This window comes from Stigmatopora argus, chromosome 18, assembly GCF_051989625.1.
Source record: "Stigmatopora argus isolate UIUO_Sarg chromosome 18, RoL_Sarg_1.0, whole genome shotgun sequence".
NCBI classification, from domain to species: Eukaryota; Metazoa; Chordata; class Actinopteri; order Syngnathiformes; family Syngnathidae; genus Stigmatopora; species Stigmatopora argus.
In genome coordinates this window covers 11,275,010-11,302,694 of record NC_135404.1, presented here as the reverse complement: position 1 = coordinate 11,302,694, position 27,685 = coordinate 11,275,010, and the positions used below count along the sequence as shown (strand labels likewise).

The window sequence follows — 27,685 nt, the reverse complement described above, 5'->3', positions numbered from 1 at the left end:
AGTAAAACAATCATCTTTCAGTACCATTGGCAGTGTTAGAATTGTGCCGTGATATTTTTATCCTCTAAAATATGGTTAGAATAGATTGTCAAAGAGAGACTTTTACAGTAAATAAAGGTTGTTCCTTCTAAAAGGCATCTTATTTTCAATTTTACAGGGATAAGATTCATAAATGGGCTTGTTTGATTTGTTATTTGCATTCCGTTTGAGTCTTGTGACTAGTACGTACATTATAGGGCATCAAGAGAAGAGTACTGAGATTGATAAAGCTGCTAGCCAATCAAATCCCCGGAATAGTCCATCTTGCGTGTACTTGACCAATCAGCGCATGCTGGGTCAACTAGTCAACTGTCAACCAAATTGACGAATCACAGACAGACTTTCAACGAATTTCCGTCTAGGAGGCGGGACTTGTGCAATTCTTCCATCCAATGGAAACGCAGCCGAGTGACGCTTCCTCCCCTCGGTTGTTATTGTTTTGCTGTATGAAGCCTGGAAGTTAATCATAAGAACAACCACGTAGCTTGTCAACGCCAAGCGACACGATTAGCTCCGTGTAATTCATCTCCGGGTTAAAGCGACCGCTGGATCGTTCGCTCCCGGCGATTGCATGCGTGTCATCCGGGGCTAGTCCCCCCCGCCGCCCGGACATTCCTCGCCCCGCAGAGGACTGTGAGCGTGGCGGTTGGAGTCGCTCGGGGTGGCGGAGGAGGGGAAATCGGGGACCCCCGGTGTGGATCGAGCCCAGCTGGAGGCCTCTGAGCTCGGCCAGCGGAAAGTGGAGGCCCGAATGGATCTCCAAGACGAAGCGGACGGCGGGCCCGAGATGCTCCGAGGCTTCATCTGTGCCTCGTTTAACCAGGACACCACGTAAGCAAACTCGGGGCCTTCGCTTGACGCACCTGCCTGTTGTATAATGACTCTGATAAGCACTTGGCAGAGCTGCCTTGGCCATTCCGAACTAAAAGGGGGGTTTTCAGGGGCTTTTCAATGGCTAGACTGACGACCCCAATCGCAGGCGCTTCCATTTGGGAATGCTCAACATCCATGAAAAAGTCATTCGAATCAGATTATTAGTATATTGGCAATGCAATCATCATTTCAACACTTTTACTGCAACTGAAAAGAAAATTCGTCAAAATGAGTGTTGTTATTATAGCTGCTGGATTACCTCCATCTTTGCTGATGCAATTGTTACTCTGAACTTCACTCTTACGGAGAGCAGTAATGCAACATCCATCAAAATAAAATATTAACTTATTTACTCTTTTTGAATTCTACCAAAGCACAAAAAATCATGTAACAACAAATAAACAGTCCCCTAAACCAAGGTGATTAAAAATTGCTCTGACCGAACCCTCATCAAAGTAGTATGTACTGGACTGTGGATTTTACGACTTTCTCACTTTCTTTCATTTTTTGGTGTTCAGCTCTCTGTCGGTGGGCACCAAGACAGGCTACCGTCTTTTCTCAGTCACTGCCGTGGATAAACTGGACTGCATCCACGAGGGAGGTGAGAAAATGCTTTTCCTCGGCCGTAATAATTTACATTACCAGTGCCGGAACAAATGTTGGGTGGGATCAGTTAAGATTGAGAGAGCTGTATCCTCACTCTTGGTTACATAACTGACAAATTCATGTCACCCAGTGGAGTGTCCCGACGTGTGCATCGTGGAACGGCTGTTCTCCAGCAGCCTGGTGGTGGTGGTGAGCCAATCCGTGCCGCGACGGATGAACGTCTACCACTTTAAGAAAGGGACCGAGATCTGCAACTACAGCTACACCAACAACATCCTCAGCGTCCGGCTCAACAGACAGGTGAGAAAATGGAAGAATTTCTCACCAATGTTTGGGCTGGAGGACCGCAAATTGGCAGTCGTCCTTAGTTGTGGTTTTCATTTGTTTGCCCGCCAGCGACTGGTGGTTTGCTTGGAGGAGTCCATTTATATCCACAATATTAAAGACATGAAGCTCCTCAAGACCCTCCTCAACACCCCCACCAATCCCTCAGGTAGGCAAAACCCCGTTAATTGTGCCACGCTTTGATTTATAAACTGATTATTCAATGCAAAAGTGATACAAATGGACAAAGTTAGAAAATAGAAGGCTAAACAAATGCATGAAATAATACAAATTGGCATTGATGTATTTTCCCCATCATTTACTATAAATTCAAATAAAGGAGGAGTATAACAATCCTCGCCAAGAGCAACGTAAGTGAAAACTTGAGAACACAGTCCGTGCAGGATAAAGAATGCCTGATTGAGAACCTTAATTCTTAAGGGCTTTGCGGGCCAAAAATGAAAGATGGAAGTAGGCCACCATAATTTATGATTGCCACTCCTTCCCAGGTCTCTGCGCTCTGTCGGTCAACCACGGCAACTCCTTCCTGGCGTATCCCGGTAGCGCCACCATCGGAGAGATCACCGTGTACGACGCAAACAACTTGGTAAGCCGTGGCGGTTTTCAAATAAACGCCATCACGGGCCGCCGTCATTCCCGTTTCCCCGTTCAGAGCACCGTGACGTTGATCCAGGCCCACGCGAGCCCCCTGGCGGCGCTCACCTTCAACGCCTCAGGCACCAAACTAGCCAGTGCTTCGGAGAAAGTCAGTCCTTCTTCTTCTTCTAACTTTATCTGCCACAGCCACCAGCAATTGCCAGAAATGTCTGCCCGTTTCCCTCCGCAGGGCACCGTTATCCGGGTGTTCAGCATTCCCGAAGGTCAGAGATTGTTCGAGTTTCGACGGGGGATGAAAAGGTCAGCCTTCCGGTTGTCAGACAGCAAAACAGGCTCCTAAAAAAAATAGAAAACCATATTGAACGGACCAAGAATAGAATGTAATACAACACATTGAGCAAGCCTTTACTCGTCACAACACGGGAGAGGTGTGAAGGGTATACTATGAACAGCTGACATTTCATCAGCTGGGGAAAGTAGTACTTGAGCCTAGCTGTTTACATAAGGGGTGGAACACATTGTGATACGCTGACTGCGGGTCAATGTACATTGACATGTTGAATATTAATATGTTACCGTGTGTTCTATAGGGTGGAGTCATGGCGAGTAATTTTGCCATTGTTGTTTTCAGATACGTTAGCATAAGTTCACTGTCATTCAGCGCCGACGCGCAGTTCCTGTGTGCTTCCAGCAACACGGAGACGGTCCATATCTTCAAACTGGAGCAGCACAGCCCCAAGTAAATACAAATGAATAAATATTAATACAACCAACGTCAATGTCAACTCCAGAACAAAGTGATCAATATCTTTGTGCGCTACCGTTGAACTAACACTGTCCATAGTGGCAACGAAGGACTAATTTAATTTATATGAAGCTCCTTAACTGACTTCAACTTGTTTCCTTGACACCAACATGCCACTATTTGACTGTTGTTTTGCTTTCCTGCATAAAAAGAGCTAACAGTGAAAGCTAGCTAGTTTGCGGGATGATGTTATCTCCTTGAACCTTTTCACCTGGATGACGGTTCTAAAAATAACATTACTCTTCTATTTTCCAGTCAAGAGGAAGAGTCGCCTACATGGTCCGCCTACGTGGGCAAAATGTTCACAGCGGCGAGCACCTACTTGCCAGCTCAGGTGACCGACATGATGCATCAAGACAGGGCCTTTGCCACCGTGCGACTCAACATGTTCGGCCTGAAGAACATCTGCGCGCTAGCCATGTAAGACATCTACTTTTTCCAAGAGGAAAAGATTCACAAGTCAACATTCTTTTCTGTTTTGGCCATTTTGACAGGGTTCAGAAGCTGCCTCGCCTGCTCGTGGCGTCCTCAGACGGTTATCTTTACATCTATAATGTCGACCCACAAGATGGAGGCGAGTGTGTGCTGGTTCAAAAACACAGGTGGGTCTTTTGAGGAGGAAAAAAATGGATTTACAGAATACGGAGGTTGACTTTTTGACCGGCAGGTTATTTGACGACGGCGAGGAGCAGGCGGAACACAAGGAAGACCAGCCACCGGCGGAGGGCTCCCACCTACCGGCTGGCCAATCATACGCGGCCACCGTAGCTCTCCCTTCCAGCCCGCCTTCTTCTACTACACTTTTGGGTGAGATGGACAAGAATTTCAAACTTTTCAGGATTTCAGGTGTTAGTTGGGGAGCTTAATTGAAATTCCTTTTTAAAAAGCAGGTTTACCCAGTTCTGTTGGTGCAATGGTCTGTCCCAATACTTTTGATCAATGTAGATATCAGGAGTGAGGGATTTAAAAAGACTTGATATTTTTTGGGTTTGTGTGCTACTTTTTTTTAGGAAAAACAGCAAAATTAGTGTGAATTTAGAGAAAGTGAGCACACATTGGCTGCCTCACTTCTGTTATTCTGCCCCAGGGCAGTCATGCTTACAGTATCCAATGAAAATGCAGTACTGTTCAGTTTTACGCCATCCTTAGATTTGGATTGAAGCATTTTCATCCCTCCATTTCCAGGATACTCGGAGGAAGGAGGAGCCCAGAAGGGGGACGTCATCCCAGAACACGAGTTCGCCGAAGGCCCCCTGTGTCTGGATGATGAAAATGAATTTCCGCCTATCAGTAACTAAACAAATTCTCCCATCTCTGTCACTAGCTTTCCTTTCCTTCTCCAGTCAGACATCATTGCAAAACGCATGCAAACCTCTCCCCCGCGCACAAAGAAACGAAAGCCCCGCGGCGGGCCGAGGGGGTCTAACGGTTCCAAATAGTTCCATCCCAGTGTTTTCCTTCTTCGCCGGCGTTTCCCCAATTTGGAACATCGCCGCCGAGTACCGTGTTAGTTTGTGCGTGACGTTGCTTGATGACAGGAACAAAATGCATCGCGCAATGTGAGCGGTGCCTTTTTAGCCTGCTACATCATAGCATTAAACGGCTTCCGAGTACGTACGTCGGTACTGTTGACCGAGATAAGCGATCAAAACAAACTGTACGAGACGAGCACTGGCCTGAATAGGTCAACATTCCCAAAAGTGGACTTTGTATGTTGCTTTGCTTGCGCTTGTGTATTAGACTTAGGACCACACTGGAAAAAAAAAGGTAGGATTAACATCGATAATGCCGTAATTTTTGCAATATGGTTTTACAGTCCAAATAATGGGGCGTTGTCGTTTTATGGGTGTAAAATTGGGACTGGATGAGTGAAAAGTTAGTTAGTCGTTTAGGTCAACGTAAATCAAGCATTCACCGGAGAAAAGTCTTAAAAATAAAGTCAGGATTATATGACAATAAATGATGATTTTTATCTATGTATACCTTTTATTGAAATCAAGAGAATAATGTTAGGATTATAACAAATTGATATATCGGCAAGAAAAAAGGCATTATTTTAACACTGGGCTATTTATTGCTCCTGTAAATGGAGGATTTTGCCAAAATTTTCCTAAAAATTGGTCACCGACTCGTGGCTAATAAATTTTAGATGAATAAATTCATCATTGTTATTGTTGAATTTTTTTGGTTGCTGAGAAAACAAAGTTTAGTTGTTGCCGATAATGCACAAATGAGCTTTGATAAAAGGATTGATGAGGGTCAAATGGTCCATTTATGAAAATTACTCTTATTTTTCTGAGAAATGGTGCAATCTTATGATTAATTCATTTGAAAAAATATTTTAAATTGTAATTTATATGAAAAGTACAGATAATATAATGAAAACAAATTTAAAAAGAAAAGAAAGTCATTTCACAAGATTCCATTGCTTTTTTTCCCTTCTTGGTGTGGCCCTACTAATAACATGTACCTGTTTTGACATGGCAACAGAATTAGTACTCCTTAGACTTACATATTCATAATATAATTTTTTTGGGGCCGTTTTAACGAGCGTTAAATCCAAAATCTGGTGGAATAGTCATATTTGCTGCAAAGTGCATTCCCCTCCCTCAGCCTATGTTGATCAGCAGTTTCAAGCACAAAGTTTTTTGGGGGAAAAAAGTAGCTTTGGTGTACTGTAATCCTGCTGAAAACAGACCAAAGGAAGTATGTGTAAACCTCCTTGGTTACCGTTATTATGTCTAATCTTCAAAAACGATGACTTTGTTTTTATACATGTATATTTCTACACGATAGGCTTTTTGCAAAAAGTGTATTGTTGCAATTAGGGAAGCAAGAGGATGCTTTTGTAATGTTACATGTCTTTTTTTGGCTTTAGCATTATAAAATTGACCGTAAGGGCATTTTTTTATTTTTTATTTTTAAATAACAAAGCCTTGCAGTTTTAGTTGCCATCACCTCTAATTAAGAGTATTTCAAATTAGAGCATTTTATTGTGGCTTGAGAAACGGCTGTCACTAATTCTGGTTTCTGGCAGAAGCAAGGATTTTCTTACGTATTCAGTCATGTAACAATGACAATATATGTGAAGGAGCCAATAGAAAATGGTGAATCGCCGCCTGATGGTACCAAAAGAAAAAGCGACAGGTCATTCAATTTCACTACCTAAAGGCTATTTACCACATGATGTTGACTATTGTTTATTTTTACAATGGCTACAGTATTACACATTAACCCAAACTGACCATATCTATGTTTTTTTTTAACTGTATTGAAAATGGGTATATATATATAGTATAGTATATAACACACATATTTGTATTGGAAGGTAAAACTTTGGAATGACTCTGAAATGCATAAAACTGCCTCAGATTAATTTAATTTACCACCTTAGGTTTAAAAAAGGCTGAAATACGTTATAGTTTCCAAGTTATACTGCATTCCAGGTTCCTCTTGAAAGGCTAAAAAATATGACATTCAGGAGCATTACATGTTTTAATTTTGCCAAAAGGTGGCGCTGTTCAGACACCTTCAACTACATTGAGATGTTGCATATATACTGACAATGAAGAATCAATAAAGATGATTCAGAATCAGTACAACCTGAGTGTTATTTCATTATTTTTTTGCTTACCTTTTGTCAACCGGGTGAGAGGCAACGGCAAGCCGGACGCGTGGGTTCGCAGCAAGGCACCCGCGACTCGTCTATTGCGTAGTCAGCCGTGGACACGGATTGGTCGGTCGCCACGTCCCATAAAAAGTCTTCCCTGAGACGGGCGACCCTCTCTGCTGTCGCTCGGTATTCGGGCGTTCCAAATTTTAAGGGCGTTTCTTCAGCCGGGTCACGCTCTAAGTCAAATATCAATGGTGGATCGTGGATCTCCTGAGTTGCTGTGGCGCCCCCGCATGCTTCGGCACCACCTACAGAAGGTACAAAAGGGGTATTAGAACAAACGTGAACTGATTGGAATTGGATTTTTTAATAATCATTATCTGTAGTAGTGCAATATGAGGATCTATGTATATATCTATAAAACTATCTGCTCAAAAAATGTCCTCAATCCTCTTTAGAAAATTCCATTTTTAATTTGAAGTGCCAAATGGGTGTCTTCATACTAGCAAATCACGTATAATAATTCTCCAGACTGCATAAACACGTTGTGGATTCAACAAACAGAATTTCAAAATGAAATGATTCAGATAAATACACAAAAGGAAAAGCATAAATAAACATTGGCGGACATCTGCTGCATTTTCATTACCACAATCACTCGCTAAACACTAAACTTGTAATTGACAGTTGGAATGGGAATTTATGCATGACATCATACAAATGCAAGGCAAGTTTCATGCGTCTATCTTCCTTCATTAAAAAAAAAAAAACACGCGTGATTAGAGTTGGCAAGGCTTTCCTGCAAAACAGGCTAAACATCTATCGCTGTCAATATCAAGGAATGAGTTGATAGAAAAACTGAAAAAAGTTGAGATCAACACAAATAGTGACCTGATATACTACTACAAAATACTACTTTGTGACCTAATTATTGATCATTAAAAAATGTTTTCATCAATTAATTAAATAAATTGTTCTATATCATCAGGATGTAAAATGGCCCACATCTTGATAGTGTATATTTTTTTAATATCGCCCAGCACTCGTCTCTAGTTATGATTGTGCACATTAACATTGTGATGCTACGCTAACAAATTCAGTCGTTTTACTGTCACGCCACACTAGAGAACATATCCACCATTCAGGTTCCACCTCATTACTGTTGTCAGAGCGTGCGTCTATGCTGACAAATGGCGACTAAACATGTCATGTTGTTGTTGTTTTACATACCTGTCAGGTAGAATGTTTTATATTTTCCAGTTCGGACTGCCTGGAAGTCACCGAACTGGCCTGCAGCACCACTGTTAGGGTGGAAGAGAACCTAAAAATACATGGAATGCATACCTTGAAAGTGACACAATCCCTTGTCAACCCGTCGAACTTGTTTGTCCGAGTCTTCACGTTCGCTCCAGTGCATTACATATTTTGTTCAATAATCCTTACCCAGTCACACATGCATACCTGTCAACCTCTGCCGATAACTGCCCTTATAAATGATTATGATTCCCCTTACAAACCCCCCAAAAACCTTACAAACACCGTACGACTCGTACGAGTCGTACGGTGTTTGTAAGGTTTTTGGGGGGTTTGTAAGGGGAATCATAATCATTTATAAGGGCAGTTATCGGCAGAGGTTGACAGGTATGCCATCATTTGTTTGTAATTATTATAGTACCTGGTGACCAGTCTGTTTGCCATGCAGTAAGACATTTGTGGCATCCATGCCATCGTAGCGCCGGTCCGTGGGAGGCGTCACCCCTGCCAGGGAAAGGAGCGTTGGGAAAATGTCCATTCCGCTGCAAGGAAAGCTTGGATGTAGCATTTGTTTTTCTCAAGAGTTTGTGTGAATCTTAACAAGATGCCAAATCTCAGATGGAAAAATATGCCAACATAGTACCTAAGCAGGGCTGAACTGGTGGAGTTTGGCGGGATGACGCCAGGCCAGTAAGCCACGGTTGGCACACGATGGCCCCCTTCCCAAGTGGTCTTCTTAGCTGAACCCCCACCTCACAAGAAGAAAAGAAATCCTGAAAGTTTAGAGTTCCTCTTGTTTTTGTTTTTTTTAACCAAAACCTGTTTACAAACATTTAGGCAACAAATAAAACTGGAATAACCTCCAGTTTCAAGTCAGTCTAAAGAGAAGACAAAAAAATACTGCATAGAAATGTGGAATATTCTCAGAGGAGTTGGACTGATTCATCTTTCAGTGTAATATGTTAAATTTTATCATTATTTATTTATAAAAGGTTGGCAAAAAGTCATCACGTTTTGATGATGTTCACTAACTGTATATAATAACTATAGTATTCATAAAACATGATTATTCTTTGTCATACCTCTTTTTGTTTGCCACTTTCCTTGGAACGGTCCCGCACTTCCCGCGTATTGGCACTTCTGCTCCCAAGGGCCGTTGTCGCCTAAATGTCAAAATATCCGATCAAGAACGTACTTGGTCATTGAAAAGAGTTTCTAATAAGAGTAGAGGATTCACCCGTGAACCAGATGAGCGTATCATTGCCGTGAGAAGCACTCCTAATCGAGCCCACAAGGTCGTCCATATCTCGCAGGGTGGCGGCGTACACTTGGCCTTCGAGTGGCGGCGGGTCAGTGGTCGCGGGGCGTGGAATTGGGGGGGCCAACGGTACGTGCATGTGAGCTAATGCTACATAAAGAAAATAGGGCTGACCTCGTTCTCTGTGAAGACAAAAAATAATAATGGTTATTTAACATGGTAGATTCCATATAAATCCTAAATATTTAGCCATTTAACAACTAATTCATCAACTCTGGCTGCTGAGTGTCATTTCAGTTGAATTGTGCTGCTATTTTAACAGACTGAGAGGTCTTTATAGTGCTAGTCTGATATTGGAATTGGCTTTTCACACTGCATCACTTGTATTGTTTTCCCTAGAAACCCATGACATGCAATAAATAACATTGCAGACTCTACAAGAACCAGCATAACTTTGTCACTGCATGGCTGCAATCTCGTAAATTATAGCGTTTAGCATTAGCGTTTCCCCCATAGACAGGATTCACTCTCCTCTACATGATAACAAGTGCATAAGCGCACGAGAATGCCCACATTTGAAGCCGCACTTTACCTCGCGTGGCGTATTATTCTTTGTGCGGCCGATTGATACTGTCGTGCAAGCGTCCACGGGTCGAGTGGCTGTTCAACGATGCTGCTGTTTTCAAACAGAGGAAGACCCACTCTGGAATAACAGCCTGTGTTTTTCTCTTCACTCGTCTTCAACCTACAATAAATTGCATCGCCGTATCACTTTAAGAGATCACTTTAAATTCATCAGAATTCTAAAAGATATGGATAACCGGCCCACCTGGTTTTTGGGGGTCGAGATGAGGGACAGGCGGGGCACTGGGGAAGATCATATCCAGGTACATCAGTGCATCCCATATCATTACTGTAGGGAATACCTAAGTAGTAATCAAAACCTGTTCAAAACACAAAAAAATAATTGAAAAAAATCCAAACTAGACAACTACACCTACTGTATGTGGTGGTTTGAAATGCCGAATTTCTCGTAGTTTTTACAAACGATCCGTTTTCAAGCCTATATTTTGGGGTTGTTATGTAATGAGTTTAGCTATGAACTCCCACCGGCGCGACTGGTCACGTTTGTAAATTATTGATAAGATTCTTAGCAAAGAGGAAACACTGAAAAACGGTAGACGGAAAGAAGAGCAGACGTGGGCGGGTTGGGAGTCCATTGTACTGTAGACCAGGAGTCAAAAGTCTCCAATGGATCCAGTGACATGGATTGATGTGCCTCTGGTCCAAAAACAAACAGAAACCCAAAACGACTCAATGATGACATTACCCGGAAACGCGTGGAAGATTTTCGACACTCCTTTCATGCTTGAACTTCTGTTTTTTTAGGTCTTGAATTTTCAAAATGGATATCAACACGTCTCTGTAATTAGTTTTGTACCAAGACTATGTTTTGCCTCCTGATACCCAAGTTTGTGTGCTGTATAAATACATATACGTTATTTGAAAGAATAATTTTTAAATCTCTTAATGCTTGACTGTAAATCCTCCTCAGAATCATAGCTTGGTCAGACAATGCTTAACTCATTAGCTAAAATTCATTTATTGGCTGCCAACCCTTCCACAAGTGATAAAGTCATTAAATTCTCAGCAGGATGATTGGCCGCCACACATTTGGACATCTATCATTGTCTTGGGAAGGGGGACAAGTACTCCATTTTTTTTCACGAATGCATGCGTAGCTGGTGGCCATCTTGGAAACTAGATCTCAGAGAGTACTGCCTTAGTACTCTCCGATGATGCTATTTTAATGCTGATAGTAATAATAGTACCGGTTCGACACTGTCTGTATTTTTAAAATGCTTATTTTTGTTTCAACACTCTCTGTAACTGTCAATTAATTGCTTTGTTTGAATATATCTGTTACGAAAAAAATATTTAATGAGATACATTGCTACAAAATTGCCATTTAAAGGATGACTGATTATGAAAATTCTCATTGGGCCTTAATAGTAAACGGTACTAAGCGGCCCGGTGATCCGTGGAGACAAAATAAACAATGTCATTAAAATTCCGCACACGTGTAGTGGCTACCTAGCGAGGCCAACGTCCTCCTTACCTCTTTTGGTGGGGCCATATGGTCCGTTATGGCCGAGATGCCATTTCCCGATCATGGCGGTGTAGTAACCGGCCCGCCGTAGGATTTGTGGTAAAGTGATTTCGGACAGAGGTAGACCGCCCAGCGAGCCCGCTGCAAAGTTGCGGGTGACCCCGTTCCTCAGCCCGTAGCGGCCCGTCAAAATGGAAGCGCGGGATGGGGAGCAGGTTGAGGCCGGGGAGTGGAAGTCTAAGAATCTTTCATGAAATGGGATGAGAGGGAGTTACTATCTTTAGATCGCTGCCACAAAGTGCCGTTTAATAATTCATTTCTACCTCAGTCCTTGCTGCGCCATCAAGTTTAGATATGGCGTATTGTTGGACTTTTGTTCGGGTCGGTTTACGTCCAGGTCGCCCCATCCGATGTCGTCAGCCAGTACGATAATGAAGTTGGGCCTCGTGTCGGACGTCTTAAGTGCGGCTGACTGCCATGACGTCAGTTGGAATAAAAGGCCACACAGTAGCATCCTGCAAACAAGCAGCGGCGTCAATCCCCCCGCCATTTTGTGACAAAATCTGAAGAAGAAAAAAACAGTGAGATTATATTTCAAATCACACCATGGCAGTGTTTGTGCCATTTGGCAAGAAAAATGCCATTTGTCATGTTTACAGTTGCAATTCAGTTGTTCACTATATGTTTTAATATATATTCACAACTTTCATTTTTTTTTTAAATTGATGTATGTGATATTTTGACGTAAATGATCATACTTTCTTTTGCTATTATTTACACACACAAAAAATATGCAGCTCATTTGCCTGTAGAAATTCATTAATTAATAAACCGTACTTGGACTGTCAGTGGTTTATAGTCCTTTAAGACTATAAATGGGGAAATTGTCCTATTGTGTTCTCAATACAATAATTCAAATCAAATCATACAATTTCAGAAACGGTTATGTTTCAACTCTTCCAATTGAAGTTAGCATTTCCATTTAAGAAACTCAGTTTCTGATGGCACAAACATCAGTCCATAGTTTTATAAAACTCACACACTGTAATCCACAAGAACTAGATTAATGTCAGATTCATGCCATTTTAATTGAATGGGGCATCATATTTCATAGCATAATGACTAAGTAGTACACTCATTTTTACAAAAATGAAACCGCTCTGAACATCATTCCAAAATATTCTTATCTACTGATCTCTTACACTTTTCTTTTAGTCTATAAATGTATCAAAAACGTCATGACTGATTCTGCCTACTACTGTAAACAACTTTGCCGTGAATTCAAAGCTGTCAACGATCGTGACGGAATGGACGTCTACCAACGACTCCAAAGCCTCGACGCTGTGCGGCATTCAAATTCGGATGTTGCTCGGGCGTCTATGCGAGGAAAACTGGCTGGAACCAGATCTGTCTTTAACCCTTCGCCTTCCCCACGAGGGGTAAAGGAGAAGCGCACGCGTGTGTTTGTGAGTCTCTCTCTGTGCGTGTGCGTGTGCATGTGTGTCTGTGTCTGTGTCTGTGTATGTCTGTGTGTGTATCAAGTAAAGCGGATTGACGACTTTCGACGGGAGAAGAACGCGTTTTTATGCCGGCGACGAGGCGCCTCACGCAGGTGAGCAATCGCGGCTATTTGGACTCGGACACGGCGTCGGGATTTGATGTGAATCACTAAGGCTAATAATAGAGCCGGCCGGGGTGTATACTCGCCGAATGGGTGGTTGGAGTCCTGGCGGACTTCTGAGGTCCGCAGACCACCGCACGGGGAGCGAGCATTGCGTCAGCCGCACGGCCGAACGGGGACGCTCGTTGTCCGGCTTCACGCGCTCGTCGGCACGGTGGCCGGATCTGGCAACCTCCTTATTTTAAGGGCTTGTTACTATGGATTCACATCGTAGCTTGCCCGAAAGGCAAATACTACTATAACACTTTTTTTTTGGACAAGCATCGAAAAGACATAGTTTTAGTGATTATTTGGGTTTTCACTGTTGATGCTTAAAAAAAAACTATACAAAGGTTTTATTAAAATGTGTCAGGTATTTTTTCTCCTGTTTAAACTGTCTAGTTACGTTTATATTTTGCATGAAAATTAATTATTTTCATGATGATTATTTTATGATGGCAAAAACTTGCAAGGGCAGACAGTTTTCCAATTCAGATGCCGAGTGGTTAGCGCGTCAGGCTCACAGTTTTGGGGCCGAGGGTTCGATCCCAGATTGGTCCTTACTATGTGGAGTTTGCATGGGTTTGTGTGGGTTTTCTCCGGGTACTCTGGTTTCCTCCTACATCCCCAAAATATGCATGCTAAGCTAATAGTACACTAAATTGCCCGTAGGTATGAGTGGTTGTCCTTTGTCTTCTTGTGCCCTGCGATTGGCTGGCCACCAGTATTTCCCTCCTGGTGCCTGTTGTTAGCTGGGATAGGCTCCAGCACCCCCCGCAACCTTTGTGAAGATAAGCGGTTCAGAAAATGAATGAATGAAATATTGACGTCTCATCCAATGATACACTCGACTTGTTTAGTTGAACACAAATCTATTTTTGCGCTGCAGAAATTGCAAAACATGAACTAGAACTAGCTATAAAAATAAGCCTATGTTCCTGTAAATGCTACAGAAAAAAGATTTGATTCTTTCCAGAAGGACATTTTAAACTGTGCCTATTTGAATGGACTTGTCAGTATACGCAAAACATCTAACCTGTGTTTTCCAGAAATGATAATAGCGTGAATGGTTGTTTGCTTTGTGTTTTTTTTTTTTTTTTAAGAAATGGTGCTGTGCCGACTCAAGAGACCAGATTTCTTGGGGCCCAACGTTTACACGGAGCCACCAGACGGAGGCTGGGGATGGGCGGTGGCCGTGGCCTTTTTTGTGGTGGAGGTCTTCACCTACGGCACCATCAAGAGCTTTGGCATTTTCCTGCAAGTTCTGATGGAGGAGTTTGGGGAGAGCAATAGCCGGGTGTCCTGGATTATTTCTATCTGTGTGTTTGTCATGACCTTTAATGGTAAGTGACGGTGCGCAAACGATGCAAAATTTGCAATCATGGATTGATCAGCATTCCAAACTGTTTGATTTTATTACGGTAAAAAAAAAAAGGTTTGCCACTACGGGCTCTAAGGCAACGGTGTCCAAACGACGGCCCACTGCCCCGTTTTAAAAACCTCTCAAACAATAATTTCCCGACACCAAGTCAATTGGCAAGCCCAGAGAAATAGGAGTGGTATTGTTCTAAAAGCTTCAAGTGTAGACCTGCTGATGCTGCTTAATTACTAATCTCTGAATGAGTCCTTATTTGAAATACAAAGAAGCAAGTGTAGTGTGACTTCTTCCATACTTTATACAACAGTTCTTATAGTTGGGCCATTTTCGGAATAAAAATGTTTGTAATGTGAATAATTAGCTATGTGAGGTGCAATAGTACTGATGTTAGCAAGTCTGGCCTTTATTGGACTCTGTACTCTGTTTTTAATGGTGCGTATACTATGACGTTGCAGGTCCTCTTTCGTCTGTGCTGACCAATCACTTTGGGTTTCAACTTGTTGTCATGCTGGGAGGCCTACTGATTTCCTCAGGGACCATCGCTACAAGTTTTACCACCTCCATCAATCAAATGTACATCACTTACGGCTTAGTGGCAGGTTTGAGATGAGCGTTTTTCCCTTTGAAATAACTCTCCTTTAAAGAGTACTCGCGGTTTTGACTCTTTGTCTTGCGCCGATTGCAGGTCTTGGATACTGCCTGACTTTTTTACCCACGGTGACAATCCTATCACATTATTTTGCACAGCGCAGGTCACTGGTCATTGCCGTGGCCTCCACTGGAGAGGCCCTGGCCATGTTTGCTCTCGCGCCCGGTAAGTTCCAAATTCCAAGTTCCAAAAAATCGGACTTTTGGCGTTTGTGAGTCTGGAAAAACACGACAAGAAACTGTCGGTTCACTGACTGTCCACCATCCATCTTCAGCTTTCTCCTCTTTGAGGGACCTCATCGGCTGGCGTCACACCATGGCGGTGATAGGAGCGTTGCAAGGGTCCATCGTCATTTGCGGCGCTGCGCTTCGGCCGATCGTCATCCAGCCGAAAAGCGGCCAGGATCCAAAGACTGACGAGGACACCAAGTATGCAATCAAAGACGACTCCGTTGTCAGCAAGGCAAAGAACGGCCGCGAGCTCAACGGAGATGGGGCGAGCTACTCCGACGTCCAGTACGAGAAGGCCGACCCGGACCAAGAAGGGAGGACTTTATTAACAGTGGAGGTGAACCCGCAGTTGGCGCCAAGTCTGAAGAAAGACTCCAAGGCGGAGGACGGCCAGATTCAAGATGTGGAGAAACAAGTGAGCAAAGCCCAAGACAAGAAAAATGATGAAAAAGCTGCACCAAAGTTGAAACTCTTGGATTTCTCCATCCTCAAAGAAGCTAGCTTCATCTTGTACTCGTTCTTCGGACTGTTTGCCACGCTGGGCTTTTTCGCCCCTCAGCTCTACGTCATCGAGCTGAGCGTCAGTCGAGGCGTGGAACGGGATCGCGCCACCTACATGCTGTCCATCATGGCGGTAGCGGAAATTGTCGGCCGCTTTTTCATCGGCTGGGTTCTGACGCAGAATCGAATCCGGCGGAGGAAGCTACTGGTCCTGCTGGCTTGCGTCATTTCCATGACGGCGGATCTAGTGGGATTCACTCTGGTCACGGAATTTTATGGCCTGGCGGTTTGTTGCGCCGTCTACGGCTTCTTCATGGGGACCCTCGCGTGCACGCATATACCCATGCTGGCCGAAGAAGACGTGGTGGGATTAGAGAGGATGTCTTCTGCCGCCGGGGTCTACGTCTTCATACAGAGCTTCGCTGGCCTGGCTGGACCCCCACTTGGAGGTAATTAATGGGAAAGTTTTTAATCCAGTCGGGGAAAAAATGCTGTCCTTCTGCTAATGTTAAAACAACAATGCCAAGGCAGTTTAAGAACATTGACCATCAAAAAATGATGGTCAGATCTTGCATTGGATCTGTTGGCTATGTATTCCACTACAATTTTCCTATCAGAAAACACCAAATGCATGAACTACCCACCAAAGGCACGTGCACCAGATCTAAAATGTCACTAATGCTTAAGGTGGCTAAAAGATGTCCCATCTGCCATCTAGTGGAAGAGCATATCATTTTTATGCTCAATGGCAATTGTTTTATGATCACTTGGGCTAAATCTGGCAATGTGGTTGGAAATCACGCGATTTAAAAAAAACGAGATATGTTTTTCATTTTTTCCCCTCCAAACACTGACTATAATTCTCTATCCACCTTCTCCAGGTGTATTAGTGGATATGACTCAGAACTACGGCTCGGCCTTTTACTCCTGCGCAGCCGGCATGGCGGTGAGTGCTGTTTTCCTGGGTTTAGTCAGACCCGCTAAAAGAGGGTTGCTTTGCAAGAAGAGGACATTAAGACTCAATGAAGACGTGCCCGATGATGCAAAATGGGAATCTGGGGAAAACAGCGACTTGAAGAAAGCAGATGAAGCACCAGACAATACTGAGCTGAGCTCAGATGCACATGAAGAAGCAAATCCAAAGTAGAAGCTGCATTGCGTGATCTGCACTTATGTGTGTTGCTCGAGGTAATCGTGACAGTGAAAAGGAAAGCATATGCTGGGGAAAAAAGGGGGTTGGGATTGTTTACAATGCTGACCCTGGTCATGTGAAGCGGTTAAAAAAAAAAATCTAAGACACACAATTGCGACATGAATACCTAATGTACCATTAAGTGTTTGCTGCTCGCGCGAGGTCATATACTGTACTATATTGTAATGCTTTTAATTTTACTAAAGCTTTTAAAATAGCCTTTAGGGAATCAAGGTCAATGGAAAAACAAATGATCAGACGGTCGTCCATACTGAATGTTAGCCGGGCAAACTGTGAAGGAAATGTAGCAGAAAATACATGCGATTGCACAGCTTCTTTACCATGAATTACCATGTTTGCGTTATGGAATATTCGCCAAGCTCAGGAGAAATGTGAGATTGATGTTTATTTTTGAACCAAAGTGCGCATGTGGCATATCAAAGATGAATTATTTTTGTAATGAAAACATGTTCACTCGCAATAAAGAGAGTGATTGGAACGTTTTGATTGTCATTTTTATTTTCTAATGCATTATTTTCTAATAATATGATTATTTTACATTTACTGGAGCCAAGCAGCAAATAGCCAAATCTGGCTACAGTTCATCCTTAAAGTACATAAAATAGATACTCTGTTGGAGCCCCTAATCGTTATTCCTGATTAAGATATTCTGGGGAATTTTACCTTGTGACTCAGTGAGAAAGTGTTTACATAATGTTTTAGTTTAGTTTGTTTTTTGTTATTGTTGAATGAATGCCTGACAATTTGAGCAGTGTTACTAAATATTCATTGATTTTCTGAACCACTTATCCTCACATGGGTAGAGGGGGTGCTGGAGCCTATCAAAGCCAACTATGGGCACTAGGCGAGGGGGGGGGGGACACACCCTGAATCGGTGGCCAGCCAATCGCAGGGCAGATGTAAAGGCCTGCTGTTCCTATAGATTTGTTGATACAGGTAGACCAACAAAATCATTAACTTGTTTTTAAAGACAAAGAAACGAGCTTTGCTATTTCAAGTGGAACCTTAGTGCAGACTTATATTAGTTTTTTCTCCGTAGGCCTACGAAATCATTACGTTTTTTTATAGACCAAGTGAGAAACCAACTGCGCTATTTCAAATGTAACCTTAGTCTGGACTTGAATATATTTTTTCTCCGTTACCGTTCACTGGTTTCCAGTATGTGCCGGCACCTCCGCAGCCTCAGTTTGTCCGCCTGAAAAGCTTCAGTAGGTTTGACCAAGGTGGACTCCTCTGCTGCTGGCTTTGGCTCCTCTTCCATCCATTGCTGCAAAGCCTGAGGAGCACACAAGCGAGTCTTTCAAAAACATTTCAATCATCTGATGAATCTCGAAAACGCGGAGGGAACTCCGTTAAACATGAACCGAAGTTTCACCTTGTATCTCTCGCCTATGTTAAACCCCACTGAGACCTGAAGTTTGCGTAGGCAGATGGGACAGAGATGGAGGGGGCGACGGTCCGACTCCTGCAGATGGTTGGAGCCCTGCATGACGCAGCTTAGCCACTGGCAATGCCGTATCCAGAACATATGTCCGATTTCATGTGTCATGGTCTGGAAAGAAAAAAAGTTTATTTTTTTCCTGTGGGAGAAGAGCAACAAGTGTTCTTGCACCTTGCAGGAGCGCAGCAGCAGAGTGCTGGTGATGGGTGGAGTGTAGTGGCCATCAAAGACAGCATAGTTGCCCTGCTTGGGTTGTTTCTGCATCTTTAACCTTCCTGCGTAGCTTTTGTCGTAGAAGTTGTCATCGAACCTGGCAAAGCTGAAAACACCAATGCCTGGAATGAAATAAATGCACCGTAAAGAGGTTGAGAACTCCCAACTTACAGTACTTGACTTGAGCGCCATCCAAAGGTGCCACAAAAAATACAGGCTCGCCTTCATTGATTAAAAGATCATGCCAATTTACGTCATGTTAATATTTTGTCAAGGATGCAAATTTGTCATGTTTACAAAGTCCTCTGCATCATACTCTTAGCTTTTTCTCGCTTATATTGTTTTGATGAGGCCGAATAGTTGACATTAAATGACATCTATGGATGGCGTTATAACAAAAACATTTTTTTCCAAGTTTTTAATAGCAAGGATTTTTTTTGATGCAGCTTTTGTGTGGGAAAAAATCCAAATTGAAGATTACAGACCAAATTGAGCTGCAGATGGAATTTTTACATGAATAAAAAGATGACTTATCATCACGTGTCAATTAAGCAAGCAGCATCCCAACTTTACAGGATTGTTTTATCTCCCTTGAGAACGATACAGTATTACTTCTTAACACCTTACCCTTATTCAGAGATGCTTGTCCAAATACAAAATTCCAGGACTCTTTTGGGTAGAGATCAATCATGGTGATTCCAACAACGCAAAAAGCATCTCTTGGTTTCCTTTTCCACAGAAACTGCAGCACGTCACCTAGCACGGTGCGTCAAAACGTCATTTATTTACATTGTCACGCTTCGTTGACGAGTGGCCTGGCCAATTTTAGGAGCTATAGCAATTACCCGTGAGCAGCTGAAGGTTTTGTGAGCCATGGTTAATTCTAAAAGAGCACGCTGTTTGTGCGACGGTGACAGCTGGTAACCGACGAACAGGCAGCCCATAGAAGAAGGCTTGGCAGTATTTGCAAAGCCATTCCAAATACTCTTCTGTCTGGGGTCCCGTTTCGCCAAAAGAACCTACAAACAAAACAGCGGGATCAAACAAAAATACCTAGCTAACAAAGTTACCATGAGCCGGATGCGGTTAAGGACCATAGAAAATGAACTAACCAATTGTCTGAATGTAAATAGTACCACAGTTTACACTGGGTGTCTTTTTGTGAGGGTCTTTATAAAAACTCTCAAAGTCTTGAGGCTCCTCGGGATGCGACGGGATCCAATCGGAGTCTGAGTGCACAGTAATAGCCTGGAAAACAGAACCAGGCTCACCCGGATTCAGTCCTTCCTCTAAAAAGCGGCGTTCTTCTTTGGTGTACTGTTGGTAAATTTCAGCCAAGTCCCTACGGTTGGAAATTAATGCTTTTTTAAGGGTTTCTGTGGAGTGGTTTATCACCTTCATCTGTGAAAAGAAAAGAAAAAACGCTAGATTAAAGATACAAAGTGCAACAGACATTTGAAGAGAACATTCTGGCTACAATGTGGTTATTACATGTGTCCAAAAAGTTGTACACTTTTGCCATGAAATACAAACAAATAACTGAGTGTGTTAGTATGTTAATACAATGTGTGCACAGATAAATTGCATTGTCTCTGCAATGTATAATTACCTCAATTACTGTCTGGTTTGCTTATCTATCCCAGTGATTTATAGTGAAATATGTACTTCCATAAGATGTCAGAGGATTTAACCACGTGGTCATCCATAACACAAAATAATCGCTTTGTGTTCACTTTAACAGCCAAACTTTTACAATGTAATTTAAACGTGGGTATAGGCTAGCCACAATAGCATTTTCTGCCTACATACGCAGTCAAAACGACTGTAAAAAAACACACACAAAAAACCCTTTAAATACATAAATAGACGAGGTAATAAAAATAACCGAAGTAACGTATTATTTAAAAAAAACAAAAACAGCAAATAAAAGATAATTACGTCCCAACTGTGCCCACTTTGTTGCGACGTTGATACTTCCGCTTTTACCGTAACGTCAAATCAACAGAAGGGCGTGGCTTGATGACGTCAGTGTAACGTTAAAGCTGACACGAGCTGCCTAGCTCACTACAAAGCTGCAATATCGCTTATGTGACTCGACAACTTCTACGTTTGGTCGAAATATAGATATATTTTTCTACAGATTTTACCCGTGTCGACTATTTTAGAAGATTTGCCAACATCTGCCTCCCCCCTTTTTTTCAGCATTGTGAGCGGAATACGACAGCGGAAGAACTTAGTCCCAGTGCAGCGTTTTTGGGGTTAGTTAGCTCAACCAGTTAGCCGTGTCAGCCTCTGCTGTCATGCTTAGATTTCCGCAAGATTTCCGCTAGTCTAACTCTTGGCTGTTCGGCACTTCACCTAACTAGCTGAACGCTACTACCGGACGTGTTAAAATAACATTTAATCGCTCTCGAGCCGGCTGGATCGTACACACACACACGAACGTCAAGTACGGAATGAGAAGCAAGAGTATGTGTTGCGGTTTGCTTGTGGACTTGTAGCTTTTTACGTTCCAATTCAGCTAAGTCCATCCTATTTTTTTTTGCCACATCTGCAAAGACTGCTGCAATGCTGACAACAGATAACAGGTACAGTAAATGGATGACCTGTATCTTATTTAAAGTCATCTCATAAAATCTTAGTAAATCATCAATGGCTTTTATCATATGTGATCATGTAACTCCCTTATTGTGTGTACCGTAGCTATTTTTGGTTCTTCTTTAGTGCTCTTTGATGCACGCCCCCTATCACTCCCCTGCTTCCCTGCCTCCCCCCTTTCCTTTGCACACTGCATCATTTCTTCCACATAGACCCCACAATTGAACGTTTTTTATTTATATGTCCGCCGTGCACAGAAAACGCCACCGGAGCAGCGACAGCGAGGAAAATCAACAGCTGAGCCCTCAGGCCAAGAGGTCAGGCGGGGGTCCGTGCCTACTCGTGTCTGACGTGGACTCGGAGGTACGTCGTCGCTTCGCACGCGTGCCGAGGATGCGGCGAGAATCCTTAACGGGGACGTTTTCTCCGTGTAGTCGTCGAGCAGCGATAGCAGCGGCGGCGGCGGTGGCGGCGGCGTCTGCGGTACGGACAGAGGGACGGTGGTCACCGGCAGGCCGTGCATCCGCACCCCCCATCGCTCCCACGCCAACGTGCCCGAGGATCCGGCAGTCTCGGCGCAGCGCGGTTTCCACGGCGACGGCGGCGATTTCTCCTACGACTCCATCAACAGAGTGCTGAGAGAGGCTCACTTCAGCAGTCTACAGACGAGAGGCCGCCCGGGTTCGACATGACCCGGGAAAGGCGCAGACCCCGCCATGGCGTCAGAGGTCCAAGCGTGGAGACGTTTACATTAGACGGGCCGAGAGGTTGGTCCCCACCCCTGCCATGTACCATTTGTGAAGACCATAAGCACATTTGCCTTTCACGGCCCAGCCACTGTGGTTTACTGTGCAGTATTGATATGCGTGTGTGTGCACGCGCCCTGTGCACTTTATAAGGAGGTGTCGTTCTCTTGACATGCGTGCATTGATGTGTGGACATGTTCATTGGTGCTAATCACGAGAGAAGTGGGATCCAAAGTGCTTGCAAAGTTAATAAAGCGATGCACTTTACTCCAAAAGCTCTTGGTGTTTTTTGCCTTTTTCTTCAGTGTCGCACATTACACCACCTTTTATGCTCATCTTATATGGATCAAAAGACAGCTGGGAACTAAAAAATATGGAGGATTTTAGATTTAGTGTTGGCTTTGTCTATTTTTACTCATTTGGGATAAAGCACACTGAATCCTGGGTATATGGAAGCTTTTAGAGTTAGCTATATAGCACTAAGAGGCTATTGGGGGAAAAAAATAAAGGGTAAAGCAGCTCTTGGTTTTTATTTGTTTACATGACAGTGTGATTATACGGAACTGAAACGTCTGGCATTTCAAAATGGTTTGTTTCACCACAAAACCATTTGATAATTCCATCGACAAGCCGTAATCAACGAATAACCATGACGTCAAAATCGGATGTTTTTGTTGGCGTTCTAGCAAATGCGGGAAGACAAAGAATAGTGGCTTAGCTATTTTGGGAGGTTGTTTTTTTGTTCACGTTAACTGAACCTGAGATTTAAAAAAAAAAAAAGCTGTATTTCTAGTCAATAGTTTTGAAGACAAACCCCCAAAGATTTCCAAAATGTAGGTTAAACGTGACAAACAGTTCTCCAAAATTTGGTGCTAAAAAGGCCACATTAGGTTTTTTCAATTAAATAGTTCAAACTTTCCATTGTTTCTATGTTTAAATTGGTGTTTTCTTTAAATACATATCAGAGGCATCAGTAAAAAATATTTGGCCAAGGAAATAAATGAATAAAGTATAAGGGATGGAGCCCAAAAAATGACCAAAGCACCGAATGTCCCAGAATTGTGAAAGGCTAAAGGTCAAGAGTTAAGAAAGGAGAACGCAGATGCCTGTTGATTGTCGTCGTCACACACAACTGAGGCTGGATCGTCAGGTTGGTTCTGTTTTAGAGAGTCTGGGTCCACATGGGATGTTGTCGTCTTACACGGAGGCGTTGCCCTCCTGACTAGCTTCATACCATGGAACAGGGAAAGTCTGCTGTCACAAGGCTGAGTGCACACCTCGTCTTTTGGAGCTAATCTCCCTTCGGCTAGCAGCAAATTTGCTTCATTAAGGGAAGGTTTCTCCTCCACTCTCATGTCACCACTGCGAGGAGAGAGCGTGGCTCCCAAAGATGTTGACGTAAGCGCTTGCTTGGGCGTGTGGTTGACTTGATGACTACTGCTGGCTGGATCCTGTTTGGCAGCATGATGAACTCCACCCATAAGGGCCTGGAACTGTCTCAAGATCTGGTGTGAGCAGATAGAGAGGAGTGACTTTTAAAACATTCAAATGTGGCAGGCACTTTTACCTTTGTGGCTTTGTTGGCCACAGGTCCCGGCGGGCCTTCGCTTAGCTGACGAAGCCGACGTTGCGTGGCCCCGAAGATTTGCTCCAGAGAGAGAAGGTCGGCGCTCATGAGGCAGGCTACGGCGCACAATGCTCTCTGTAGGATTAAAAATGGTGAAGAGAGTGGATTATCCCTTAAAAACTGAGTGTATCGTGCCCTTGATTTATGAGCTTAGTTCGGAACCGAGTTAGTGACTCAAATTTACTTGATTACATACACCCACTGCAGTCAAAATGCAATGTACACAGCTTTAATGACCGTTTTTAATATAAATTTCACTAACTGCCACCGATACGCTGATAGTGAATGACTTAGTGCTTATTACCATGTTCACAATGTTGGAGGAATCTTGTAGCTTGCTCGAAAGCAACTCCACCACAACCTCACAGTTGAGCGTGTAACACCTGATCGGGTTAAAAGTAAAACACAAAAATCATTATTATAAAAATACAGTACCCGGATGGTGCTGAAATTACCACAAAAAAAATAGTAGGACTAACTCTTTGATAAAATGCTGGTTCTCCTCAGTGGACAGAAATACTCTGGAACCTTCAGTCAAGTTCGAGATGAGCGCCATCTCCTGGACGCAGTCTGGCAACTGCAAGACTTCTAACCTGACGACCAAACGGGAACGCAGGCTAGCTCGCTAATTCCGCGTCTATCGCCGATAACGGCGACGAATCAGCTAGACTGGAAACGGGTCTTCCCAACTCACTGTTCCGATTGGTCCCCGCCGCTTTCTCGGCTGGCCCCCGATTGGCTCCCGTTGCTACCGGGGGAGGTCCTACTGGCGGTCGAGATGTCCTGAGATGAGTTGTTGCCGCTGTCCGTTTCTTCCCAGCCGCCGCCGACCTGCCCCGGACATCGCCGGGTCGCTACAAAAAAGTGAACGCACGCGGGTGGTGAACAACTAGACTTCATTCACGACACGCGTGTCAACGTCGTCAGACCTTTGAGACCTTTGCGGGCAGGCAGGCTGTAGGCGCACGCCGGCACGGCCACTTCGATGGGCGCGGAGGGCGCCACCACAGCCCGGTAGTGGTTGTCGTGGAGACGGACGCCCTGGTGTTCCGTCGGAGGGAGGACGGCGCTGGCGACCACTTCCGCGGCTTTCTGGATTTTAACCATAAGCGAATCGTTTCCGGCTGAAAAGCAGAAGTCAAGGAAAATATGAAAAATATATGTAAAGTGACTCCAATGTCTGTTTTTTTTTTACCTGGATTGTAGCCAAAGCCCTGCATGCCGTTCTTGCGGGAAGCTGCGTTACCCATTCCTGGACAAAAAGACACAGTTTGTAGTGAAAAGTCAATATTAGATTAGATTAAACTGTATTAATCCCGTACTCGGGAAAGTCATATGGTACTTAACATCATAACATTATCGATAAGGATACACCGATTGTTCGCTATGGCTTGAAAAAACATATTTCATTGGTATTGAGTTCCATGTATGTGAGGGTGCTTTGGCTGAATACACTCTTTTTAAAAGGGAACTATACAGTCACCTCTCGAGCCAGCCCTTGTTAATGACAGAGTAGCATATAAGATATACCGTATTTTCATGACTATAAGGCGCACATAAAAGTCTTAAATTTCTGTGGGTGATGATGACGAGAGTACATTGTAAAATGGCTAAATATAGTACAACTGAACTCAGTTTGCTTCCGTTGCCTTTTTAAAATGTGTTTTCGTCCGTATTTTTAAGCTGGTGTACGTTTTGGCATGCCTGGCTGCGTCTTTAAAAACGGTGCGTCCTTTGTGTGTCAAATAAAGAAATACATAAATAGCACTCCTTACTGATACTGAGACTTAGAATACGATGCGCCATATAGTCGTGAAAATATGGTAGTTCATAATAAACAATTGAAAACTTTTGTTGTTTCTTAAGATTCTTCATTAAGGTTGACCAAATAGCAATCGTAGAATTTTGTCTGGCAGAAGAAAATAGAATAAATCATGATTAATTGTCATTTATAATAATAATTTACTTTACTCACCTACTGCTGAGGGCGCCATGTTCAACGCCAGTTTATCGTTTTTTACGTAAAGTGCATCGGTAAAAAGCAGCCTTGCAACTTCCTGCAAACGGGAAAAAAAATCATTTATCTTGTGAACTGTCGTGCGCACATTGTATTTTACAAAATATTACAATACAAAATCTTCCTTACTTGTGCTGTACGTCTTACGTTTTGATACAAAGCCATACCATGGATGGGATCAGGAGGTCCACTGTAAACTTTTTAAAAATGGAGGAATATTCAAGTTCCTGCAGTGAACTTTTGAGTAGAATGAATTTGTGACCAACCTGATGCTTGCTGAATGAAGGTGGAATTCCTCCTGAGTTCTGTGAGGAAATTTTTGGAGCCATGGCCGCACAGATGAACAAAGATTTTCAACACCTGAAACAGAAAACATGGGAGGCATTCATGTATTTTAGCTCATCACTGTTACAAACTAACTCACCTTGAGTTTGACATGACAGGATTCGACCTGAAGTCTTTCTAGCAGATATTCCAACAAACATTGATCGCTGCCCAAAGACTCGTGGGAGATTTCTGCAAAGTTGTGATAGTTAAAGGCTTTGCACCCTTCTTTCTGCATTTTAATTTTGTTGTTGTTGCAAATGTGGAACTCATGGAGGACAGCAAAAGGATACTTCCAATTTCTTGAAAAAGGTAACCGGGACAGGGGTTCTCATCATCTGCTGTAGCTTTTATCAGAGTCGGGACCTTAAGTAATAGAGGGAGGACACACATTTACGTTTAGTTACATGTAAATGGAATAAGAACTCTAGTTAATTTCACTATTAAATTATCGATATAATGTTCCACTCCATTTCAATTATGCGAGTCTATATCAAGACAAAAAAAAATAACAATTCTCTAGTCAACTTCATAGCTAGCATTAGCAATTAGGCTAATGATGCACAGCTACACAGCTCCTGTGACACGCAAGCATGATGACACCCAAGTTATAAGAGCTTAAAGTTCATGTGTGCTTTAATAATTAAAAATGGAATTATTTTGCGCTTACTTTCTGAAGGAAGGCAAACCGTTCCATAAATGTAGCCATGATTTAGCAATCCTAGCTTCGCTTTACTCATCTTTCAGGGAAGGCGGTGCAAGGCGTGACAGCTGGCCAATCAGAGGACACGACATGAACTGCTACCAAGAATAAAGCCAATTGGCTGTTTAGAAAGTAGAACCGCCTTACGAGCTAAAATTGTCGAATCATTTACCACTTCACTGGTGTGGTAAATTGATTGACATAACAGCGAACAAATCATGATTGGCTTGTTGTTGTTTTTTTTACACAACTACGGTAATGGCGCTGTACACAGTACTTAAATGTCACGTCTGTTGAAAGCCCTCTGGAAATGTTAAGTTCATAATATATCTTTTATGTAATATTTATTTTTTATACAATATTGGCCATGTCTGGGTCAAATGTGTGGCATCGCAGTCGAGAGAAATTAAGACGTTTTCCAGAATATTTTGCACAATGCGCAGAAGAGGTAAGGTTTCAGTGTACTATACTAATTCTGTTTACGAATGAAATGAGAATAGTTATATTTCTGTATTTGCGTTATTTAGGCAACAATTTATGGAAAATGTGTCGCTGCTACCACCACAAGCAGGCAGGAATTGAAGAAGGACCACTGTTGTCAAGAATTTGCAGCCCTGAAGATGTGCTTTGCAAATGCTGTAAGTAATAATTACCACGTATTTTTTAAATTTAATTGCTTTAAAAATGTCTTTTTTTGTCACAGGCCAAGAAAACATCCAAATGAATAGAGCAATCCAAATTTGGATGTGAGGATGCAACTTGTAAAGTCTTGAAAAATGCTGAGAAATCACAACTTTGACAGAGAATTAATGGGTATCCATAAGTGTAGTTATGATAATTATTTCCATGTTAATAAAGTAACTAAGGAACTGTGTCTCAGTTTAT

At 42.9% G+C, this 27,685-nt stretch overlaps 6 protein-coding genes across 11 annotated transcripts; 4 read left to right on the top strand and 2 right to left on the bottom strand.

The window, feature by feature from the left end:
• The first annotated feature begins 434 nt into the window (after positions 1-434).
• Positions 435-6,867, top strand: wipi1 (WD repeat domain, phosphoinositide interacting 1). 4 transcript variants are annotated; one of them, XM_077625078.1, is made up of 12 exons: positions 441-870; positions 1,431-1,513; positions 1,649-1,818; positions 1,915-2,011; positions 2,352-2,449; positions 2,516-2,608; positions 2,690-2,760; positions 3,092-3,199; positions 3,521-3,685; positions 3,760-3,867; positions 3,933-4,072; positions 4,451-6,867. In XM_077625078.1, the coding sequence occupies exons 1-12, from the start codon at positions 791-793 to the stop codon at positions 4,561-4,563; spliced, it is 1,326 nt and encodes a 441-aa protein (XP_077481204.1). In that variant the 5' UTR covers positions 441-790; the 3' UTR covers positions 4,564-6,867. The 4 variants fall into 4 exon arrangements, with proteins under 4 accessions (XP_077481201.1, XP_077481203.1, XP_077481202.1 ...); XM_077625077.1 differs by having other exon boundaries at positions 437-870; positions 2,352-2,608; XM_077625076.1 differs by having other exon boundaries at positions 438-870; positions 2,516-2,760.
• Positions 2,141-20,750, bottom strand: LOC144092380 (arylsulfatase G-like). The gene is made up of 17 exons (XM_077625082.1): positions 20,724-20,750; positions 19,898-20,186; positions 19,631-19,804; positions 19,413-19,541; positions 18,507-18,907; positions 18,274-18,407; positions 11,824-12,063; positions 11,510-11,745; positions 10,220-10,334; positions 9,983-10,135; positions 9,370-9,572; positions 9,215-9,295; positions 8,776-8,884; positions 8,554-8,674; positions 8,109-8,199; positions 6,900-7,186; positions 2,141-2,796 (listed from the first exon to the last, which is right to left on the bottom strand). The coding sequence occupies exons 2-16, from the start codon at positions 20,184-20,186 to the stop codon at positions 6,906-6,908; spliced, it is 2,757 nt and encodes a 918-aa protein (XP_077481208.1). The 5' UTR covers positions 20,724-20,750; the 3' UTR covers positions 2,141-2,796; positions 6,900-6,905.
• LOC144092376 (monocarboxylate transporter 7-like) lies at positions 12,998-17,609 on the top strand. Its single transcript, XM_077625072.1, has 6 exons — positions 12,998-13,112; positions 14,264-14,503; positions 14,994-15,137; positions 15,224-15,352; positions 15,462-16,367; positions 16,800-17,609. Exons 2-6 carry the CDS (start codon positions 14,266-14,268, stop codon positions 17,063-17,065), a joined length of 1,683 nt encoding a protein of 560 aa, XP_077481198.1. The 5' UTR covers positions 12,998-13,112; positions 14,264-14,265; the 3' UTR covers positions 17,066-17,609.
• A 34-nt stretch (positions 20,751-20,784) lies between the features above and the next one.
• On the top strand, positions 20,785-22,404 carry LOC144092379 (uncharacterized). 2 transcript variants are annotated; one of them, XM_077625080.1, is made up of 4 exons: positions 20,785-21,254; positions 21,345-21,373; positions 21,641-21,746; positions 21,818-22,404. In XM_077625080.1, the coding sequence occupies exons 2-4, from the start codon at positions 21,354-21,356 to the stop codon at positions 22,073-22,075; spliced, it is 384 nt and encodes a 127-aa protein (XP_077481206.1). In that variant the 5' UTR covers positions 20,785-21,254; positions 21,345-21,353; the 3' UTR covers positions 22,076-22,404. The 2 variants fall into 2 exon arrangements, with proteins under 2 accessions (XP_077481206.1, XP_077481205.1); XM_077625079.1 differs by having other exon boundaries at positions 20,790-21,373.
• A 236-nt stretch (positions 22,405-22,640) lies between these two features.
• On the bottom strand, positions 22,641-26,900 carry tepsin (TEPSIN adaptor related protein complex 4 accessory protein). Of its 2 annotated transcripts, none has more exons than XM_077625073.1 (13): positions 26,768-26,900; positions 26,391-26,463; positions 26,198-26,289; positions 26,040-26,133; positions 25,903-25,970; positions 25,732-25,813; positions 24,952-25,008; positions 24,686-24,880; positions 24,451-24,610; positions 24,236-24,349; positions 24,061-24,139; positions 23,697-23,831; positions 22,641-23,634 (listed from the first exon to the last, which is right to left on the bottom strand). In XM_077625073.1, the coding sequence occupies exons 1-13, from the start codon at positions 26,804-26,806 to the stop codon at positions 23,206-23,208; spliced, it is 1,617 nt and encodes a 538-aa protein (XP_077481199.1). In that variant the 5' UTR covers positions 26,807-26,900; the 3' UTR covers positions 22,641-23,205. The 2 variants fall into 2 exon arrangements, with proteins under 2 accessions (XP_077481199.1, XP_077481200.1); XM_077625074.1 differs by having other exon boundaries at positions 24,695-24,880.
• Positions 26,901-27,046: 146 nt separating this feature from the next.
• ndufaf8 (NADH:ubiquinone oxidoreductase complex assembly factor 8) lies at positions 27,047-27,674 on the top strand. The gene is made up of 3 exons (XM_077625610.1): positions 27,047-27,248; positions 27,328-27,438; positions 27,504-27,674. The coding sequence occupies exons 1-3, from the start codon at positions 27,168-27,170 to the stop codon at positions 27,522-27,524; spliced, it is 213 nt and encodes a 70-aa protein (XP_077481736.1). The 5' UTR covers positions 27,047-27,167; the 3' UTR covers positions 27,525-27,674.
• Positions 27,675-27,685: the final 11 nt, after the last annotated feature.

What these genes read in the sequence shown, in the direction of transcription:
- ndufaf8 (XM_077625610.1), top strand. Translation starts at nt 27,168, where the DNA reads ATGTCTGGGTCAAATGTGTGGCATCGCAGTCGAGAGAAATTAAGACGT. An exon ending in TTGCACAATGCGCAGAAGAG is followed by an intron (nt 27,249 to 27,327) that starts GTAAGGTTTCAG and finishes TGCGTTATTTAG; the next exon opens with GCAACAATTTATGGAAAATG. An exon ending in AGATGTGCTTTGCAAATGCT is followed by an intron (nt 27,439 to 27,503) that starts GTAAGTAATAAT and finishes TTTTTGTCACAG; the next exon opens with GCCAAGAAAACATCCAAATG.
- LOC144092379 (XM_077625080.1), top strand. Translation starts at nt 21,354, where the DNA reads ATGCTGACAACAGATAACAG. An exon ending in ATGCTGACAACAGATAACAG is followed by an intron (nt 21,374 to 21,640) that starts GTACAGTAAATG and finishes CGCCGTGCACAG; the next exon opens with AAAACGCCACCGGAGCAGCG. An exon ending in TGTCTGACGTGGACTCGGAG is followed by an intron (nt 21,747 to 21,817) that starts GTACGTCGTCGC and finishes TTCTCCGTGTAG; the next exon opens with TCGTCGAGCAGCGATAGCAG.
- wipi1 (XM_077625075.1), top strand. Translation starts at nt 791, where the DNA reads ATGGATCTCCAAGACGAAGCGGACGGCGGGCCCGAGATGCTCCGAGGC. An exon ending in TCGTTTAACCAGGACACCAC is followed by an intron (nt 871 to 1,430) that starts GTAAGCAAACTC and finishes TTTGGTGTTCAG; the next exon opens with CTCTCTGTCGGTGGGCACCA. An exon ending in CTGGAGCAGCACAGCCCCAA is followed by an intron (nt 3,200 to 3,520) that starts GTAAATACAAAT and finishes TCTATTTTCCAG; the next exon opens with TCAAGAGGAAGAGTCGCCTA.
- tepsin (XM_077625073.1), bottom strand. Translation starts at nt 26,806, where the DNA reads ATGGCTACATTTATGGAACGGTTTGCCTTCCTTCAGAAA. An exon ending in GGTTTGCCTTCCTTCAGAAA is followed by an intron (nt 26,464 to 26,767) that starts GTAAGCGCAAAA and finishes CTATTACTTAAG; the next exon opens with GTCCCGACTCTGATAAAAGC. An exon ending in CCTTTTTCAAGAAATTGGAA is followed by an intron (nt 26,290 to 26,390) that starts GTATCCTTTTGC and finishes ACAACTTTGCAG; the next exon opens with AAATCTCCCACGAGTCTTTG.
- LOC144092380 (XM_077625082.1), bottom strand. Translation starts at nt 20,186, where the DNA reads ATGAAGGTGATAAACCACTCCACAGAAACCCTTAAAAAAGCATTAATT. An exon ending in ATATGGCCCCACCAAAAGAG is followed by an intron (nt 10,335 to 11,509) that starts GTAAGGAGGACG and finishes TGTTTTGAACAG; the next exon opens with GTTTTGATTACTACTTAGGT. An exon ending in TACGCTCATCTGGTTCACGG is followed by an intron (nt 9,296 to 9,369) that starts GTGAATCCTCTA and finishes TTTGACATTTAG; the next exon opens with GCGACAACGGCCCTTGGGAG.
- LOC144092376 (XM_077625072.1), top strand. Translation starts at nt 14,266, where the DNA reads ATGGTGCTGTGCCGACTCAAGAGACCAGATTTCTTGGGGCCCAACGTT. An exon ending in GTTTGTCATGACCTTTAATG is followed by an intron (nt 14,504 to 14,993) that starts GTAAGTGACGGT and finishes ATGACGTTGCAG; the next exon opens with GTCCTCTTTCGTCTGTGCTG. An exon ending in GGCTGGACCCCCACTTGGAG is followed by an intron (nt 16,368 to 16,799) that starts GTAATTAATGGG and finishes CACCTTCTCCAG; the next exon opens with GTGTATTAGTGGATATGACT.